Raw genomic sequence first — 22,005 nt, 5'->3', positions numbered from 1 at the left:
CAATAGATTGTGAGCCAATATTAAGCTGAATAATCTAGAAGCATTTTTTAATACAATAAAACTTAAATTAGTAGCCCAAACCAAGGCTATAAGTTTAGCGGATAAATTTATGCAATTAGCGGACCTTTTAGTCCTTGGAATTTTCATCCGAAACGAAAGGTCTCGTGTTCAAATTAAGTTGTAAGCAAAAATAATAAATTATTTTTAAAAAACAAATATTTTATTTAGGACCGTCCTCAGAGTTAGACATTGTTGGATCAATATATTATTAGGTTCGGATCGTATTTAATTAATAAAAAATAAACTTTAGGTATATATTATATAGACATTTAAATAGACATTAAGCTGAAACGAAAGTAGAATGAAAAATTGAAATAATTTTAATGATGATACGAAATTGATAAATATAAGATAACGGAGATTATGTAATAAAGATTTACAATTGTGTGTAGTATTGAGTTGTCAATTGATATCGATCTTCATCAATAGGTCAGAGATTGGCTTGAGAACATGCAGTCTTCTATTATTCTCTGATATACTAGATCCAACCCACATTAGGCCATTTTAGCCTTAAAAATAGTTTAAGGTGGTCGAATAATTTTAAAATATTTTTAAAGGAAATGAATCTAACCATAGTTAAATCATGTAGATTGAACTAAATGCTCTAGAGTTGATGATCGATATACATAAGCCAGTTGCTCACGTGCTAAATGCTAAATTACAGAGCGACGCTATCCTTTATTCATAAATTACGCATCTTTCGAGTGCCATCGCTGTTCTTCAAAGTTATTTTAAATGAGACTTTCATCTTTAAGATGTTTTCTAATTTAATATATAGTATTTTTTAAAACTTAATTTTATTTACGTTACCAGCAAGCACAAATAAGTAATATGGATATTTTATGGTTTGACATCGCTTATGCATAATTTAATACAAACATAAAATAATAAATGTTAGCAAAAAGAACTAAAATATTCTAAACTAAATTAATATAGTGTTCTATTTTTTTCTTCTTCTATATCTAATACATTATTTCTTATTATCAATGGCGTACATCGACATTGAAGATATGAATAGATAAAAATTTTGTATGTCCGTAATACTTTTTATATTGATATCGTAAAATAAGAATAAAAAATATAAAAAAATTGTCGTCATGTAAACAAGGTGAATAAATAAAAATCTGATCCGTTAAAATATAGTTTCTTATTTATTATATCTTAAATCAATTTTACCTACATCAAATAAGTAACACATTAGAAGCTAGATAGAAACAATGATATCCTTCCGCCTAAATACAATCATGCTTCTTGGAAACATCTCTGAAAACACATATTAATAAATAGTAAGTAGGATATCTTAGTGCTTTAATCTGTTGGTAAACTTTAAATCAAAAATGCCTAAATACATTAAGTGAGGGGCGAAGTTCTTAAATTTTATTATTGACCCCACGGATAAATTCTGGATAGGTATCCAGTAATTCTTATAAAAGTAAGATCATCAATAAAGTGTTGCCATATAAGCCGGCGCTTTGAAGCATGCCTATCCTTGATGAGTAAGGGGGGGGGGGTATATGTGATTATGCTATTTTTAAAAAAATTTCAAATTTATAAATAGCTTATATCTTATTTTTAACATAATTACAATAATATACATTTTTATCAAATTTAACGATTTCAATATAAAGGTTTAATAATATTCATATTTACATCTCGGATTGACAGAATCGTATACAAACAAAAACATATGTTGTATAAAATAAAATTATTTCTAAAAAAGGATAAATTAAAATTAAAGTTTTTAAAAATGCGTCTTAAAAGTGTAGAGTTCCTCTTATAAATTTTATAAAATTTGAAGGAATATTTAGCAACATTAAATTTTAATAATAAAAGATAGATTATCTATATATTATTTTACGGTTACACATTTATTATGGGGTACGTTGACGGTGGGGGCAACCTCACTCCAGATTACCCAAGCACTGTGCTTTCTATGCGGCGGAAATAACCTTAGTCCTCCACCATTTACATAGATAGTAAAGTTATTTACTGATTTTAAGATCATTTGAGTTAAAAAATTGCTTTTGATCGACAACATCTTACAAAGCTCTCACTACTAAATGAACATATTATATATTGAAAATATAAATTTATCTTTTCACTTATGTTACAAACAATTAACTCTAAAGTTGAAAACGTTGTATACGTTCGTTTGCTTACCCTACCATCCGACTTATTAAGCGTTCCAGTCTTCCACAAATTTTATCCGCTAGTATCTGCTGCTTATTACAGCAAGTTTAATAATAATAATCTATTATTAATTATGACGCATATTTAATCTTAGCGTTATCACGGAAATAGTAATTAGAAAAGATTTGATATATTATCGTAAGCAATACGATTCATCAAAATATTACGATCTTTATTACGTTTCATGATATCAAGGAATCTTAACTTTTATTTGATCATTATATTATTCATTGAAAAATTTAAAAAATTATGTTTGATTTTTGTTTTAGGAAGAAAAATAGTGCTTCTTCCGCACCAAGGAAAGGTACAATTTAATCGTATTCTTGAGTTTAATTCCATTTTTTTTAATTGCACTTTTCTAGAAAATAAAAAGGTGTTGGGATGGTCACTACTTAAATGTTTTGGTGCGAGAAAAAAGATGGATGGTATAAGGCCCGATGGCCTTGTACTTAAAGCCTTGTTGGGGGGCGAGAAGAGTGAGGGCCCTATTTTCAGAAAATGTTTCGAAAATAGGGGTGTAGGAAGGAACGATGATGGGGAAGATGGGGTAGAGAAACGTGTCAGAGGTACAATCGATGATCCCTGTAAGGACACGGTTTCTTACCCCAACTTCGATGGGTATTTTGGAAAAATACGAGAGAATGAGAAGGTTGGCCCTGTAGATGTCAAAATTGATGGTGGTAAAATGGACCTTCTGTGTGCTGATTACGAAATAATAAGACTCATAGGGAAAGGTGGATTCGCCAAGGTTTTTCTAGTTCGGTCCAAAAGAAACGGTCAGGAATATGCCGCTAAGGTGATCAAGAAGCGATTCCGTGATCACGTAGAGGTTTACATTTCACCATTTAATATTTATATGTTGTTTAAAAATATTTTTAAATTGACCGTTTCAACGTTTATTATATACTCGCTATATTTTTGATAAACAGGATATAGACAGTTATCGACAGGTGCATCGCGAGAAAAATACTTTCGATAAAATTCAAAATCTCCCTTTTTTGGTTGAGTTGTTTATGTTTTACGATACCCCGATGAAGTATGTTTTACTTTTATATAAGTTATTTATGAGAAAGTTTTATCGAAATGAGAATATAGAAATTTTTTTTTATTTAGTAATAATCGATAATTTATCTGTATATTATTTTACAGCTACGCCTTTATTATGGAGTACGTTGACGGTGGAGACCTCCATCGTCACCTCCAACAGCAACCTCATTTCAAATTACCCGAGCACCACGCTCGGTTTTATGCTGGGGAGATAACCTTGGCGATCCACCACCTTCATAGCGAAGGTAACATTTTTATAGCAAAATTATTTACCAATTTTAGAAAATAAAAATAATAATTTTATCGTTAATTTTATTAAAATTTAATATTTTTCTACCCAGGAATTATACATCGCGATATCAAACCGGAAAATATTCTCTTGTGTTCCGACGGTCACATAAAACTTGCTGACTATGGCCTCTGCACAGTAATATTTTTGTATTAATAAAATAAATAACATTGAAACCGTAGGAACAAGATTTTAATAAGTAAAATGGATAAAACCTTAATATTTGTATTCAAACATATTTTAGAAAAATAACATTAAAGAAGGTTATATGATTCAGGATCTTTTAACATTGGACTTGTGGTAGATTTTCTTTGAAATTTCGAGGCAGTTACTATTAGGGATTTATATAACATACATCCTTATAATTTAGTGTTTTAGTTTAGTCATCGAGTCTAAGGGTAGGAGGATGTAACGAGATTGTTCTAAATGAAGGGTCTAACAGACAACCATAATCGTCATTACTGTATTGAACCTATCAGTGCCTGAAGGCAATATTTTTAAATAACAGGTTCTGTTCTGCCCGCTCGAAATATTTAAAATATTTATAAGAAAACAATCTCATGTGCATCAAATATAATATTCAGCAATAATTTACAATGAAATAAATTGTATCATTATATTTACTAGCTGATATCCAGTCTAGAATGACTGGGAATCAGAATTTTCTTCTTTTCAATTACGAATGAATAATAAATTTTAACTTTATTGATTGAATCAGAAATTTTTTTATTTTATCATCATCCAATAATTAAAATTTTTTACATGAAAACAATAATATAAAATGATAAAAAGACTATAATAATTTACTGTAAAAAATTTAACTTTCATTGCCTACGAGATATACCTAAAAAAACTCATCTAAGCAAATTGTAGAGAAGGCAATAAAACAGGACCTTTTATGGTAACAATTTTTAAATTTTCCCCATGAAATGGTTTTTCAGAAAAAAAATCATAGCGTTAAAAAATATAATCAAAATAAGAAATTTATATAAGACTTGTAAAAAAAATAGAAAAACTTTATAAATTTACTGATAAGGGTGTTGAAGCAATAATACATTCTGATTTTCAGTATTACTACAATTTGATAGTTGATTTTTAATATATTTTTTGTTGGAGTGTATCTTATGCAGAAACATAAAAAGATAATAAAATAGTTATTAAATTGAAAAATTTAACTTCTATTGCCTATGAGATATCCTTAAAAAAAACCTATTAAACATATATGTATTAATTATATAAAATTGTATAGTGTAATATTAATATAAAATTGTGTAAGAATATCTATAATATATCAGTTAGTTCTAGTATCTAAATATATGATAATGTATAAGACGGTAATGGTTTTATGCTAAAGGAAGATGAATAAATGTTTGATATGATATGATTATATGGTGATTTTTGATGAACTAATATTTTTTTAAAGAGTAGTAAAAATTTTAAAATAAAAGAATACCTATTTAATAGTTTGAATTTTATGGTAGCTACAAACTTTGTATTGTATCATTTGATTAATTTTGCCAGATTTAGAAAAAAAAATCTTTATTTTGCCAGATTAAGAGAAAAAAAAATCTTTGCTGGGATTCGAACCTAAGTCCATCAGATTTGTAAGAGAGGCTCTTGCCGATTGGGTCACAGACATTATTACAAATTGTGTAAGTGTGACTGTCACAGTGTGACAAGGCTTTTATACATATTATAGATAGACTTCAAAAAGTATATAAAAAAATTAATAGTAAATATTTTTTTTCCCCCTACATCCTTATTTTTTTAAAAACTTTATTTTTTAAATTAATTTCATAATTGTCAATTGCTACATTAAATCTTCAAAAAAAAAGGAAAATAGGAAATAAAAAAGGACATTAGTATTCTTCCAGCTGAGGTATGTGCCAGCTCGTGCTTAAATATGTAATTTATTTAATAAGTTTCCACTGGCTATGCACACGGTTCACTAGCGTTTTTAAATACCTAACTTGACCATCTCTATTGTGGTTTATTCAAGTTTTTAGCCTAAAAATTTGAATTAAGCCTCTAAGTCGAGTCTCAACTTGAAGATTGATTCGAATATTTTTGGATAAAAACATAGCTATGCTGTTTTATAGTTGACTAAAGTTGGATAGTTTAATAACTAGTTCAGCCCTACACGACTCAACCAAAACTTAAATTGGTATCAATAAAATTATATTGTATAATTGTAAATTTTTGAAAAATAATATCAATTTTTAACAAATTTATATTGAAGGGGGTTTACCGATTTATTTAAGTTATCTTGATTGGTTTTATATTTTTAAATCAAAATTATACCTTTACAAATTGACGCCTTTTAGAAATATACTCGAGTTATTTTAAATAATCAAATGAGAAATAATCATTAAATATAGCAAATATAATTTTTAAAACCGTTTTGTGCCGCCGGTTTGAATCGATTCGAAATAATTTACGGCTTTTTCCAAATTTTATTAAAATGCAATAAAACCCACCTATTTTTGTTTATATGCATTAACTATACACGCCGCGGCCTACGAAATTCTGCAGTATGAAACCACTTAAAATTGAACCTAGAATTAGCGGATTAAGATGTACTAGCTATATTTTTTTTGTGAGCGTAAAATTAGAACTCACTTCTTGGATATTGTAATAAACACATTAGAAATCGATATCGTTGAAAGCTATGCATTCGTTCCCAATAGCTGCCAATTTTAACTTAGGAAAAATCTCCTAAGATTTTTTTTAAATACACATCTTAGATAATCGGTAATTTTGTTATTATTAAGATAATTATGGAAAATAAATTTTTCTAAAATATTTTTCAAGTTCTTTTATTTATTTTAATATATATATACGGTTATTAAAAAAATTTAGGACATTTTGGTTGGTAGAAGAAATACTCTAGGAATGGGCACCACGTGCTACTGTGCTCCAGAATCCACCCGAGACCCATATTACAGTAAATATTTTCTTCTATTTCACAATAAAATACAAATATAGTATGTCGTAGATAGTAATAACTTTGGAATTTAGTAAGAAAAAAAAATCGTAATATTTATATATTTGTTATCATAATTTTTAAAACTACTAGAAATATTTCTTTATATAAAAATTCAAAGACTTCAGCATTGATTGGTGGGCCTTAGGGGTAGTTCTGTACGAGATGCTGGTTGGCGAACTACCCTTTGGCCCAGAAGCCAATGATACCTCTCCAGGTAATAATTTACAAATACTTTTAATGTAATTAAAAACATATTTAAACTCAATATTTTATCATTGATTAAATACAAATTTTTCAATTATAAAGATTGTAAGTATATTTAATATTTTATTTCTTTTTAGTCAAACTCGAACGAATTCCTAAATTCGTTTCGAGCATCGCTTCATCCATTATCAAAGGATTCCTCACCGAGGTTTGAAATAAAAATTAAATTTTATTTTAAACTCAATCATACAATTAAGGTTATTTTCTAAATACTCTTTAAGAAATTAAAAATTTTCTGAATTTAAACCTAATGATAAATTTTTAAACTTTTTTAGTTGTGTATTTTTGATATGTTTATTCATATATTAAATAAAAGCTTATTATTTATTTTCATTAAAGTTTTCATAAACAAATTTTAAAAAATATTCTATATTCTTCATATTATAATCAGGATCCTCTTAAAAGGCTTGGTAGCAATGGTGTTGATGCTATCAAGTCGCATGGCTTCTTTGCGAAAATAGACTGGCAGCTGGTAAAATTATATTGATTATTTTTTTGAGTTTCATTATTTATTTATACATTTTTTACTAACATTTTAAGATGGAACAGAAAATGACACCTCCCCCCTATACACCAGAAACGGGTTGCTACAACCGGAAATATAGGGGGGTTTGGGATGCCGTAAAATTCGTTTAAATATGACATGGCTCATATCGAGGATTAACCCTTATGAAAATGTGTTCAATTATCTTAGCGCCCCTTTGATGGCAGAAATAGATTACTGAATAACGTAATGTAGACTAATACTGACATAAATAGTTTAAATGGCGGTTTTTACGGCCAACCATAATTAGTTGCCTTATTACGAAGTCAGAAATCACTGGGTACCAGATTCTATGACATCTTTGCCTACTGTTGGGAAACGTAGAGGTAAAAGCACTAAAGGAAGGGTTACCTATAAATATTATTTGACGGAAGATGAATATAAAATTAGGCCCAATCAAAAAAAAAAATTTGAAAGGAAAAAATAAGAAGCCTTCAGTCTCAGATATTGAAAGCTTAAAATTATTTAAATGACAAGGGTTTCAAATACACCGTTCTGGATTGTAAAATAATCAAAGCTTTAAAATACCTTCCAATTTTAATAGCTGTGTTTCTCTGGATTTGGAACTTTTGTTTCGATAAATTTGGAAATTTTGTTTGGATGGCTTTTGAATTTTGTTTCTATGGCTTCTGCTCTTTTATTTCCATGGCTATCTTAATTTGAAAATTATTAGATGTTGGCAAATCAAGTCCATACCTCTTTTATTTTTTTCTTCGGTTTATATTTTTCATCGTCTTTATCTAATATATCGAGAATAAACAAAATATAAATTTTTTAAATTTTTATAAGACAATTCTCAAAAGAAGTCAAACTTAATTAATCTATAGAAACGAATAAATCAATAGGATTTATACCATTTCACTCCATTTTTGGCTATCTTCCATATCATAGAAAGTTTCAATATCTGAGACTGAAGGCTCCCTATTTTTTCCTTTCAACTTTTTTCTTTTGATTGAGCCTAATTTTATAATAATTTTCCGTCAAATAATATTTATAGGAATCCCTTCCTTTAGTGCTTTTACCTCTACGTTTCCCAACAGTAGGCAAAGATGACTTATGCACTCTGTTTCAATGGCTTTAGCACTTCTGTTTCTCTGAGCTATCTTGATTTGAAAATTATTAGATGTTGGCAAATCAAGTCCATACCTCTTTTATTTTTTCTTCGGCTTGGATTTTTTATCGTTTTTATCTAATATATCGAGAATAAAGAAAATATCAATTTTTTAAATTTTTATAAAACAATTCTTAAAAGAAGTCAAACTTAATTAATCTATAGAAACGAATAAATCAATAGGATTTATACCATTTCACTCCATTTTTGGCTATCTTCCATATCATAGAAAGTTTTAAATATTTTATTAATTATTGCAAATCCTCATTCTTATTATATGCGTATGTTATGTTCTTCACAAATCAATAATAACTGTATTTTATAAACTGTTCTAATTTAATTGATAATGATAATTTAAAAGTATCTTGTATTTAAGATACTCTAATTAGGCATGTATCTTTTTGATATTTTGAAAAAGATATTAGTATCTGTATCTAAGATTCATTTTTTTACAAAGAATCTGTATCTGTATCTAGTTTATTTTTTTCGTAGGATCTGCTCAACTCTGCTATTTGTTTGTTTAATTATATTTGTTTTTATGCATTAAGATAGAACTGCCCTAAAATTGGTTGTAATTATTTTTTTTAAAACTCTTATTTTTAACAAAATAAACTAACATGATCTCCACACTTCTTCATAAGTTTCAGGGTTGAATATTCTTAGAGAAAAAAAAAATAATTATATATATAATCAATTCTGAACGGTAGTAATAGTATAATTAAACCTACGAGAAAAATTAATAAATAAAATTATCGAGAAAAAAAATATAAAATTCTTTGTTCTTGACTTCAGAGCCTTGTTTGAACAAACAAAAAACACGATTTTTTATCGTTCTTAGACGGATTAACATGCTTTCGAAAAAGTGGTTCGAACATAGAATTTTTAAAGTTTTTTGAAGAAGAATTGTCAACTGTGGCGGTACGGTATACCGGTAAAAATATAGCGGTCTTTCATCGTTTAAAAATAAATAAATAATAGGAATTAGGAACATGTTTGGAAACCATTATGGATTAATTTAATGAAAATTTAGCCATCACATGGGACGATCCTAAAGATTATTTCTAAATTTGTTCAGAACTTAGCTTAGAAATTTGCCATTCAACTTTCTTAACGGCTCTATATAGACAGCCTATCCATGGTAATTAATAGTATTTTTGTTTAGTCATTCATTTTAGACACCTTCCTTAAATTTATATATTTTGCCTTTTGTTTTGTTTTTGAAGTAAATTTTTTCTTATTTAAAAAAGCCTTCTATATACCTCTTTTGTTGATTTATAAATCAAGTTTTTAAAAAGAAAAAAAAACCTAAAGATTGAAATTAAATTTTATCAATTATATTTCAACCTACAAAGTCAGCCTTTAATATAATATACATATCGTATAATTTAAAATTTAAATTAAATTTTGAACTTGTTATTGTATACTTAAAACTTTAGTATGACCTTTGATCCTTTCGTAGATTATTCTTTAAGGAAGCCCAAATTTTTCTAAGAAATTCTCTAGGTTTTAGCTAATTAATTACGATACAAAAATGATAAAAGTAAGAGTTAATACCTGAACAATATAATATAATTATTTCAAACTTCTTTTTTTTATATATAGAATTCTTACGTGTTCAGAATTTTAAAATAGTGATTTAATCATTGAATTAATATGATCATATAAAATAAAAGAGTTTACTATTAGCTTTCTCTGATAAGGATTTCGCTATAAAAAAAATGGCGATATTCGTTTCGCAATATAGTCTTAGCAGAATAGTAATTTAGCCCAATGTGAATTCGTGGTAAAAGTTTTGCTATAAAATTTATCGCTAAAAAGTGAAATGTTTCGCTGAACAATTGCAACGTATGATTTCATAACTAATTTTCTGTGTAATTAAAAAGGATATCGAAATTGCTATTTTAGAGCCATTTTTTTGTTGATGACTAGTTTGATTAAAGATTTAGCGCCATATTTCTGATTAGACAGTTTATCGTATTTTCTTTAGAGTCTCAGCCAAATTTTTAGGATAATTCAAGGCTCATAATCCTTTTCTATAGTATAGTTTAGAATAAAGGATTTATGTTATTATCTGTATCAATTCATGAGGATTAAAATAATAAATTATTTTTCTAATAATAGGTTTTAAAGTTTATATTCACTGCAAAATCTATCCAGTGTAAAATAAAATTCTAAACATCTGCAACCAAAATACCGAAAAAAAATTTGTAAAACTAATTATGAATTCGCTTGGTGGACGTTAAAGTAATTGAATTTCAAATTTCTATAAAAATAAATTGTTTTTAAAATACAAAATTATTAATTTAGGTTTGGAGCTGAAGAACATGACCCAAACTCTCAAAGGCATTAATTACATTCGCAACAATTCTTCAATAGTAAATACTTCCCATCTGTTAGAAATTCTAAATGATCATGGGAATATCACACTTTTCCTTCCGATTAGCAATTCGGGTTTTGGTCTTGAGCGGAATATTATTCCCGAATATTTGCATAGGGGTCTCATATTAAACGACATGCGAAAAGTCACGATGGGTAACGAATCACATGACTTACATTTCACGATTCACAAAACTAGAACGAGTACCCGATGGGCAGTTAACTGTGTACCCGTGATAAAGGATTATTTTACTACTCAAGGAATGATTTACAAATTAAAGGAGGATTTTCCTCGCACCAAACAAACTGTGTATGATTTCCTGAAGCAACAAGAACTCAACTCGACTATGGCAAAATGTATGAATATATTAAAATACTTTTTATTATCTCTATGATAATTGTAAAAATTAGGCTTTTTTAAGTTTAAAGAATTTCACTACAAAATGATTAATTTATTTACCTTTTTTTCTTTTTTTCTTTCTTTCTTTTTCTTTTTTTCTTTTTTTCTTTCTTTCTTTTTCTTTTTTTTCTTTTATTTATTACTTTTATTTCTTTTGCAAAATCGTTTCAATATCTTAAAACCATTTTTGATTTCCTATTTAATTTAAAATTATCTTTATCCTCTTCCATAATATTATTTTTTTTTGTAAATGTAGATTTGATAGCCTCAGGATTAGCCAATTTGACTCTTAATCCCGGGAAATATCATACTATCATCTTACCATCAAATTCAGCTATAAATCAATTATCTCCACAACTCATCCAGGAATTAGAATTTAATGTAAAATGTGCTAAAGGTTTTTATTTCCCCGAGAATTTTCTTACCATTATTCAATATTTTTTTCCTTCATTTGAAGGTAGGAATTATTTAATTTTATCATGACATCAACTTCTTAAGTTGAAGATGTTCTTAAAACTTTAGTAAAAACTTTAGTAGATTTTTATAAAAAATATTTCAAACACATTTTATTTAAGATATCTGTCTATTTATATTTATATATTAAATTTTACATAAAATTAATTTAGATGTTAAAAATAAATTTATTAATTTTTAAATATTAATTGAAATAATAATTATAATAAATTAAAATAATATAATATAAAATTTATTTAAAATAAATTATAATTTTAATTAAAATTATTTAAAATAATTATAATATTCGAATTTCCTTTTATAAAAAATATCACGATTTTCTACTTTAACTTATTTCATTTTATTTTATATAATAATCAATTCAAATTTATATTCTAAAAAATAATATTATATCAAGTGAAATATTTATATATGGCGTCAATCTGGCAATGTGTATTTTTTGAGCTTATCAATGTTTGGAATACCTAACCCTATAAATTTCACACAATTTGTCCATAAAATTTCAAAATTAATATAATTTATATTAAATTTTAATTATATTTTTTTTAATATAAATTAGATTATTTCGGATAAAATCCGATCTTTAAATTTTAAAAAACGCGCTCAAAAAATGATTTATAAAATTGAAAAAATAATATATTTCCGGGAAAAATACATAACGTATATTTGGAATCATAATGTAATTCTTAATCTTAGCTACCAATCATGTGTTTTTAACAGTTACATGCATAAGTTACCCCATATTTACATATATATAAAAAACATTACCTATTTATGTATCGAGAATGGATATCTATATATTATTTTTTATTAAAAGAAACGCTTAAAATGCACGGAATCGCAAAATGAATTTGTCCTAATCTCTATAAAAAACTTCACGCAATTGAAACTTTAAAAAGTTCTACGGTAAATATCGGCTCTAACATGATAAATAATGGATTCATCATTGACACTCGCGTTTTATTCAACGGAGTTGTAATATTCGTGGACCTTGTCTTGATATCGAATAAATGTAAATCAAATCATTTTTTCCACTCTTCATATTTATTAATTTCACTCAATTCCGAATTATTTCAATTCCATTTAAACAACTTCGATTGAGTTGGCATGACCATTTTAGATTTTGCCCGGGTGTGCCCAAAATTTTTTTATTTTACTTATATACAGGAATTACTCTAATCATGAAAGGGTCGTATAACTCCATGACCTTTCAGTATAATTAACCAATTAAAATTGTTGTTCTGGGAAGGAAAAGTGATTTTAATTTACTGAGTTATTAATTTTTTGAAAATAATTTACGTAAACTTATACATGATATAGTTTTTCGAATATATAAATTATAATTATAAAAGCCCTCTCATTGGTTAAAATCTTGCGGGGAGAACCGGAAGCCAATGAATTCTAGAATTACTTTCATAGATCTAACTTCACTCTTCTGAACGAAAATCGCGAAATTAGTTCTCATACCAGACAATGCGGCTTTCCTAGTAATAAACAGTTGATTAATTGATTTTCATTTTTTTTTAAAAGATATATGTATATTCTAATTATTTAATTTAACTTTCTCTTCCATTTTTTTAACCTCTTTATTTTCATTTTCTTTATTTTATTTCTTTCTTTTTTTTAAAAAACCTTTCTAATAACAACTTATATTTATATAAAATCGTATATCAGAATCTTGACCAAAACATAAAAGAAAAATTGAGAGAGAATACCTCTTACGCTAAAGAGTTCCTTGAAAATCATATAGCTCTATCTAATGCCCTGAATACTATTCGACATCTTGAAGGGGCAAATGGTTCAATGTACAATGATATTACGCGTGTAAAAATTTTGTAAAAAACTTGATATAGCCTAAATGTATTCCATAGCATTTCCAGCGATGGAATATAGAAAAATGAAGGGAATAATATTTATGAAAAAAGAATTGTAGTAAATATTTTAATCAGTTTCAAATTATTTTAGATAGAAATATATAAGATTCATAAATGTAAATAAAATTATTATATAAACCAACATTACTTTTCATTTAAAAATAATATCAATTTAAGCATATTTTTAGCCATAATTAAGAATTAAATTGTGATTTTATATATCTTAAGATTTCAACTTTATATAGTAATATTTTAGGATATAAATTCATTATATATTTTATAAAATAACCTTTAAATTTTAATTTTCCTTTGGCGATTTTGACATGCAAAACCCTTTGCCAAAATTTTATCATTTATAAAAATTAACTATTATTATTTTTTTAAATAATTTGAATATTAGATTGTGATACCCAACAATATACAATGTGTAAGAAAGATTAGCAAAAAGATCTATCATTTCTGCGGAGTAAAATTTCGCTTTATCCCTAAGGTTACGAAAAATAATATGAACTCCTTTTAGATGACTCTTTTTAGGTAATAAAAATTAAGGTTGGTATTTTATTATTTGAAATATTCATACATTTGTATTTAAATATATTATGAAAGAAAAAATTATTTGGTTAATTATCTTTTAATCTGTAGTTACTAGTATTTATTAAAAACCAATTTTAATAAATAATATTGAATTATTAGTTATATACAAAATCTTTTAAATAAATGTAATGATTTTACTATTGACATTATATTTTAAAATAAAATATTAAATAAATTTTTTTTAATTAAGGCATTAGTTCCTCTAATTGCGAATTTGTCAGAAATTCTAGCCGAATATGAAGAAATTCTAGCCGAATATGAAGAAATCAGCATATTTAGACAGTTTCTAGATCGATCCAATTTAACATTCAAGGCAGATATTTATTATACAATCTGGGTTCCAAGTAACAGAGCCCTAGAAAATATCGTAAACAATTTCCACATATATAATACTTTGCTAAATGCGAATGTGTCAATTGAGAATTTCGTTAAAATGCATATATTCCCAGGTTATTTTTTTTTAAAATTATCATATTTAGATTTATTAATACAAATTAAGAAGGAAAGAAAGAAAGAAAGAAAGAAAGAAAGAAAGAAAGAAAGAAAGAAAGAAAGAAAGAAAGAAAGAAAGAAAGAAAGAAAGAAAGAAAGAAAGAAAGAAAGAAAACGGCTAACTCCATATTTTATCCAGAATAATATTACGCAAGGCCTAAAACTTTTGCTCCATAGATGGCGCAAAAGTCCAGACATCGATTAGCGAAATCTCGCGACTTGGACGATATTATTCTGGCTAAAATATTGTGGTAGCAGTTTTTTATAAATCGGCTCAAAACGCGCCGTTAAACAAGACTACTTGGGAGTCATCTTAAGCGACATATTTTGGTGTTTCCAAGTCGATTAAATGTACTAATTTGTTTTAATAATTTTTTCATCTATTATGGCTTATTTTCTATCGCTAAAGTTAGTTTGCGATAATATATGTTATATACATTTGTAACGATATTGGTTTTGATAATACTATTCAGTAATGGTTTATTGCACTTGATACTACTATTTGGTAACTTTATTGTAATAATCATATAGGGGGTTAGGGATACTGTAGGAATAACCCTTATGGAAATGTGTTCAATTCTCTTAGCGCCCCTTTGATTGGCAGAAATAGATTACTGAATAACGTAGTGTAGACTAATACTGACATAAATAGTTTAAATGGCGGTTTTTACGGCCAACCATAATTAGTTGCTATATTACGAAGTCAGAAATCACTGCGTACCAGATTCTATGACATCTTTGCCTACTGTTCAGAAACGTAGAGGTAAAAGCACTAAAGGAAGGGATTCCTGTAAATATTATTTGACGGAAGATGAATATAAAATTAGGCCCAAACAAAAGAAAAAAGTTGAAAGGAAAAAATAAGGAGCATTCAGTCTCAGATGGTGCTGAAACTTTCTATGATATGGAAGATAGCCAAAAATCGAGTGAAATGTTATAAATCCTATTGATTTGTTTGTTTCTATAGATTAATTAAGTTTGACTTCTTTTGAGAATTGTCTTATAAAAATTTAAAAAATTTATAATTAATTTATTCTCGATATATTAGATAAAGACGATAAAAAATATAAACCGAAGAAAAAAATAAAAGAGGTAATTTTCAGCATCTGAGACTGAAGAATCCTTATTTTTTCCTTTCCACTTTTTTCTTTTGATTGGGCCTAATTTTATATTCATCATCCGTCAAATAATATTTATAGGAATCCCTTCTTTAGTGCTACGTTTCCCAACAGTAGGCAAAGATGACTTATGCACTCTGTTTCAATAAAATGGAGTGAAATGGTATAAATCCTATTGATTTATTCGTTTCTATAGATTAATTAAGTTTGACTTCTTTTAAGAATTGTCTTATAAAAATTTAAAAAATTGATATTTTCTTTATTCTCGATATATTAGATAAAGACGATGAAAAATATAAAAATAAGAAAAAAATAAAAGAAGTATGGACTAGATTTGCCACTAATAATTTTCAAATTAAGATAATCATAGAAACAAAAGTGCAAAAGCCAAATAAACAGAAATTCAAAAAAAATAGAAACAGAAATACCAAATTTATCGAAACAGAAGTTACAAAGCCATAGAAACATAAATACAAAACCATCAAAACAAATCAAAAGACATAGAAACATAAAATCAAAAACCATCGAAACAGAAATATTAAATTTATTGAAACAGAAGTTCCATATCCATAGAAAAAGAAATACAAAACCATTGAAACAGTTCCAAATCCATAGAAACAGATATTCCACATCCATCCAAACAAATCAAAAGACAAAGAAACATAAATTCAAAAACAATCGAAAGAGAAATTCCAAATTTATCGAAACAGAAGTTACAAATCCATAGAAACAGAAATACAAAACCATCAAAAAAGTTCCAAATCCTTAGAAACAGAAATTCCACACCCATCCAAACAAATCAAAAGAGATAGAAACATAAATTCAAAAACCATCGAAAGAGAAATTCCAAATTTATCGAAACAGAAGTTACAAATCCATAGAAACAGAAATACAAAACCATCAAAACCGTTTCAAATCCATAGAAAACGAAATTCCACACCCATCCAAACAAATCAAAAGAGATAGAAATATAAATTCAAAAATCATCTATATGAAATTCCAAATTTATCAAAACAGAAATACAAAACCATCAAAACAGTTCCAAATCCATAGAAACAGAAATTCCACATCCATCCAAACAAATCAAAAGACATAGAAACATTAATTCAAAAACCATCGAAACAGAAATTCCAAATTTATCGAAACAGAAGTTCCAAATCCATAGAAACAGAAATACAAAACCATCAAAACCGTTTCAAATCCATAGAAACAGAAATTCCACACCCATCCAAACAAATCAAAAGAGATAGAAATATAAATTCAAAAACCATCGAAAGAGAAATTCCAAATTTATCGAAACAGAAGTTACAAATCCATAGAAACAGAAATACAAAACCATCAAAACCGTTTCAAATCCATAGAAACAGAAATTCCACACCCATCCAAACAAATCAAAAGAGATAGAAATATAAATTCAAAAATCATCTATATGAAATTCCAAATTTATCAAAACAGAAATACAAAACCATCAAAACAGTTCCAAATCCATAGAAACAGAAATTCCACATCCATCCAAACAAATCAAAAGACATAGAAACATTAATTCAAAAACCATCGAAACAGAAATTCCAAATTTATCGAAACAGAAGTTCCAAATCCATAGAAACAGAAATTCAAAATTCATGAACAGAAATTCCAAATCTATCGAAACAGAAATTCCAATCCATCGAAGCAGAAATTTCAATCCATCGAAGCAGAAAATCCTAATCCCTAGAAACAGAAATTCAAAAGCTATTGAAATAGAAATTCAAAAGCAATCGAAACAGAAGTTTCAAATCCATAGAAACAAAATTCAAAACCATCGAAACAGTTCCAAATCCATAGAAACAGAAATTCCAAATCCATCCAAACAAAAATTCAAAAGCCATCAAAACATTTCCAAATCCATCTAAACAGAAGTTCCCAAATCCATAGAAACAGAAACCCAACGAAACAGAAGTTCCAAATCCATAGAAACAGAAATTCAAAATTCGTGAACAGAAATTCCAAATCCATCTATTCAAAAATTCAAAAGCCATTGAAATAGAAATTCAAAAGCAATCGAAACAGAAGTTTAAAATCCATAGAAACAAAAATTCAAAACCATCGAAACAGTTCCAAATCCATAGAAACAGAAATTCCAATATCCAAACAAAAATTCAAAAGCCATCAAAACATTTTCATATCCATCTAAACAGAAGTTCCCAAATCCATAGAAACAGTTACCCAACGAAACAGAAGTTCCAAATCCATAGAAACAGAAATTCAAAATTCATGAACAGAAATTCCAAATCTATCGAAACAGAAATTCCAATCCATCGAAGCAGAAATTTCAATCCATCGAAGCAGAAAATCCTAATCCCTAGAAACAGAAATTCAAAAGCTATTGAAATAGAAATTCAAAAGCAATCGAAACAGAAGTTTTAAATCCATAGAAACAAAAATTCAAAACCATCGAAACAGTTCCAAATCCATAGAAACAGAAATTCCATATCCATCCAAACAAAAATTCAAAAGCCATCAAAACATTTCCAAATCCATCTAAACAGAAGTTTCCAAATCCATAGAAACAGAAACCCAACGAAACAGAAGTTCCAAATCCATAGAAACAGAAATTCAAAATTCATGTACAGAAATTCCAAATCTATCGAAACAGAAATTCCAATCCATCGAAGCAGAAAATCCTAATCCCTAGAAACAGAAATTCAAAAGCTATTGAAATAGAAATTCAAAAGCAATCGAAACAGAAGTTTCAAATCCATAGAAACAAAATTCAAAACCATCGAAACAGTTCCAAATCCATAGAAACAGAAATTCCAAATCCATCCAAACAAAAATTCAAAAGCCATCAAAACATTTCCAAATCCATCTAAACAGAAGTTTCCAAATCCATAGAAACAGAAACCCAACGAAACAGAAGTTCCAAATCCATAGAAACAGAAATTCAAAATTCATAAACTGAAATTCCAAATCCATCTATACAAAAATTCAAAAGCCATTGAAATAGAAATTCAAAGGCAATCGAAACAGAAGTTTCAAATCCATAGAAACAAAAATTCAAAACCATCGAAACAGTTCCAAATCCATAGAAACAGAAATTCCAAATCCATCCAAACAAAAATTCAAAAGCCATCAAAACATTTCCATATCCATCTAAACAGAAGTTCCCAAATCCATAGAAACGAAAACCCAACGAAACAGAAGTTCCAAATCCATAGAAACAGAAATTCAAAATTCATAAACAGAAATTCCAAATCCATCTATACAAAAATTCAAAAGCCATTGAAATAGAAATTCAAAAGCAATCGAAACAGAAGTTTAAAATCCATAGAAACAAAAATTCAAAACCATCGAAACAGTTCCAAATCCATAGAAACAGAAATTCCAATATCCAAACAAAAATTCAAAAGCCATCAAAACATTTTCATATCCATCTAAACAGAAGTTCCCAAATCCATAGAAACAGTAACCCAACGAAACAGAAGTTCCAAATCCATAGAAACAGAAATTCAAAATTCATAAACAGAAATTCCAAATCCATCTATACAAAAATTCAAAAGCCATTGAAATAGAAATTCAAAAGCAATCAAAACAGAAGTTTAAAATCCATAGAAACAAAAATTCAAAACCATCGAAACAGTTCCAAATCCATAGAAACAGAAATTCCAAATCCATCCAAACAAAAATTCAAAAGCCATCAAAACATTTCCAAATCCATCTAAACAGAAGTTCCCAAATCCATAGAAACAGAAACCCAACGAAACAGAAGTTCCAAATCCATAGAAACAGAAATTCAAAATTCGTGAACAGAAATTCCAAATCCATCTATTCAAAAATTCAAAAGCCATTGAAATAGAAATTCAAAAGCAATCGAAACAGAAGTTTTAAATCCATAGAAACAAAAATTCAAAACCATCGAAACAGTTCCAAATCCATAGAAACAGAAATTCCATATCCATCCAAACAAAAATTCAAAAGCCATCAAAACATTTCCAAATATCGGTTTTTGAAAATCCGTTCCAAACCGGATCGGATATTGACAGTTATCATAGTCAATTTGAGTTATAGTTTATATATTTAAAATCTGACTCGATGACAATTATAGAATGTGCTAAATACCTTATTCTTCACACACCAATTCTATCTTTATAAAACAGGTATTGAAAAAATTCCGTTTTTTCATCTTTATTGATAATTAGTAATAAAAAAGGGGGAAAGCAAAGTAATTTTCGGAACATATAAATAATTTTAAAAATTAGATATAAAAAACCTATATTATTTTAAATGATGCGACATTAAATAGTGTTTATAATATAATATAATAAACTTCTTAATAATGTATCATAAAATTAAAAGAGAGATAATTTAATCTAACTTAGATTTTATTTATATATGTTAAATTTCATTAAAAAATATTAATCACGAAACATCTCGTAAATTTATAAAATAAAAAATAAAATTAGCCTAAATAATATGTAATATAGATTAATTTTTTATTCTGGATTTCAAAGTAGATGATTGGTTAATAATGCATACTACCAAGTGAATGTATGGAAATATTTTAAATACCAACTTAATTTGCTAAATACCGACCAAAATTTATTAAAATGTAATAAGACCCTTATTATTTAATATATTAAATCACGTGGTCGAGTCCGGCCTCCTATATATTATCCCCCCAAGGATGGAATTACCAAGTTAGATTTAAAAAAAAAACATCACCATTCCCGGGATTCGAACCCAGGATTATGGAATCAGTAAGCCAAATTATAAATATATTTGGTAGTGCCTATCCAAATGAAAAATGAACAAAATTCAAATTTGATAGGATGTACCTTAAGGTAGTAAGCATCATTAACCTAGATGATTTGATAAAAATATTAATTTCTTATTACATAAAATTTGGTGTTTCTTCCCGTAACGTAATATTTTTTATCCCATATCTTCTTTACAAGTCGTTTATGTTAAAAGGAAGGCAAGAAAATTTCAAAGATATTGGAGTGGTGGCTATCATTTCATGAGTAGGAATATTGCTTGACTAGAAACAGGGGCGAATATTTGGTAACAAATTTTTCCAATCAGCAATGAGATTTACATTGTAAAGTGCTATGGAATCGATATAAAAAAATCTCAAATTACTATTTAAATATTCTTACAAAGAATTGGGTTCAGTTACTATGGCCTCCACAATTTGAGTTGTAGAGTTCGACGAATTCAAATGATAGGATATACAGTCGATTTTAAATCACGTGTGTATCATTACTTAATTGCTTATAGTGTGTCTCAATGAATATATCTTTTATATAGTTTTGTATTTGACATAGTGAGAGGGAGACAGTAAGGCAATGCCTTATAGGCGAATGTGGCAGGGTGCTAGATAATACCACTAGTATCACCTTCTGAAAAAAAATTAAAAGAATTGCTCTGCAAAAAACTTCAAACTAATGATAAGACTATGATATATGAAAATATACTATTTTCTACAGTATATAATTGAAACTATGTATACCCAATAAATGAATTAGGATTTTTATCTTCATTAATTAACTTATATCGTTAACACTATATAATATATCTGTATTAAAAATAATGGCTTGCCTTAAAAAACCTAAAATATTTTTTCGAATCATTTATTCTAATTTTTAACCTATGAATTTTTCTGCAACCCCTTTATAAAATTTCATGGGGTACCAATACATTACTATCTTGCAGTTTTGCTGCTAGAGTCGAATGGCTAGATGATGAAGTACATCGCGATTGAGTTGATAAAGGATTTCTGATATTTACATATTATTTTTTCAAATTAACAAAAAATTTTAGATTTATGTTTGACATGTTTTTATTTTTATATTTAGAAAAGCTTATTTTATTTATTTTCATTAAAGTTTAGATTGAAATTTATTTATTTAACGATTTTATAAATTTTAATCTTAAATTATCTATTACATATTATAATGCTTATTTTAATAATTTAAATCATATACATATCAAAAATGAAAGTCATTTTATTAATTCAATGAGCAAGTCATAATATATTTATTTACATATATAACAAAAAAATAATTCATTATTATTGGTACAATGAGCATCGGTTTTTGAAAGTCTGCTCAAAACTGGATCGAATAGTGACAGTTAACATAGTCAAGTTATTATTAATTAATGATATGTTGATAGTATGTAAAATATTAAGTGACTCTTTTTTGTTCA

At 27.2% G+C, this 22,005-nt stretch overlaps 1 protein-coding gene and 1 long non-coding RNA gene across 2 annotated transcripts; both read left to right on the top strand.

The window, feature by feature from the left end:
• The first annotated feature begins 2,164 nt into the window (after positions 1 to 2,164).
• On the top strand, positions 2,165 to 12,314 carry LOC135925513 (serine/threonine-protein kinase PLK1-like). Its single transcript, XM_065460884.1, has 15 exons — positions 2,165 to 2,295; positions 2,520 to 2,554; positions 2,613 to 3,079; positions 3,180 to 3,286; positions 3,400 to 3,542; positions 3,639 to 3,724; positions 6,446 to 6,530; positions 6,691 to 6,786; positions 6,914 to 6,984; positions 7,228 to 7,308; positions 7,377 to 7,457; positions 7,631 to 7,706; positions 10,799 to 11,224; positions 11,524 to 11,664; positions 12,301 to 12,314. The coding sequence occupies exons 1-15, from the start codon at positions 2,165 to 2,167 to the stop codon at positions 12,312 to 12,314; spliced, it is 2,040 nt and encodes a 679-aa protein (XP_065316956.1).
• Positions 12,315 to 12,638: 324 nt separating this feature from the next.
• Positions 12,639 to 14,082, top strand: LOC135925355 (uncharacterized). The gene is made up of 4 exons (XR_010571626.1): positions 12,639 to 12,753; positions 13,094 to 13,228; positions 13,416 to 13,565; positions 14,016 to 14,082. It is a non-coding gene; the product is annotated as an uncharacterized LOC135925355 (long non-coding RNA).
• Positions 14,083 to 22,005: the final 7,923 nt, after the last annotated feature.

Source organism: Gordionus sp. m RMFG-2023, chromosome 2, assembly GCF_954871325.1.
Source record: "Gordionus sp. m RMFG-2023 chromosome 2, tfGorSpeb1-WG-v2, whole genome shotgun sequence".
NCBI classification, from domain to species: Eukaryota; Metazoa; Nematomorpha; class Gordioida; order Chordodea; family Parachordodidae; genus Gordionus; species Gordionus sp. m RMFG-2023.
This window is presented reverse-complemented; position numbering and strand designations above follow the sequence as displayed.

Excerpts from the sequence above, each read along its gene's own strand:
- LOC135925513 (XM_065460884.1), top strand. The coding sequence starts at position 2,165 with ATGTTACAAACAATTAACTCTAAAGTTGAAAACGTTGTATACGTTCGT. Across the intron at positions 6,787-6,913 it reads AGCCAATGATACCTCTCCAG|TCAAACTCGAACGAATTCCT; the intron begins GTAATAATTTAC and ends ATTTCTTTTTAG. Across the intron at positions 7,458-7,630 it reads ATAGGGGGGTTTGGGATGCC|TTGCCTTATTACGAAGTCAG; the intron begins GTAAAATTCGTT and ends AACCATAATTAG.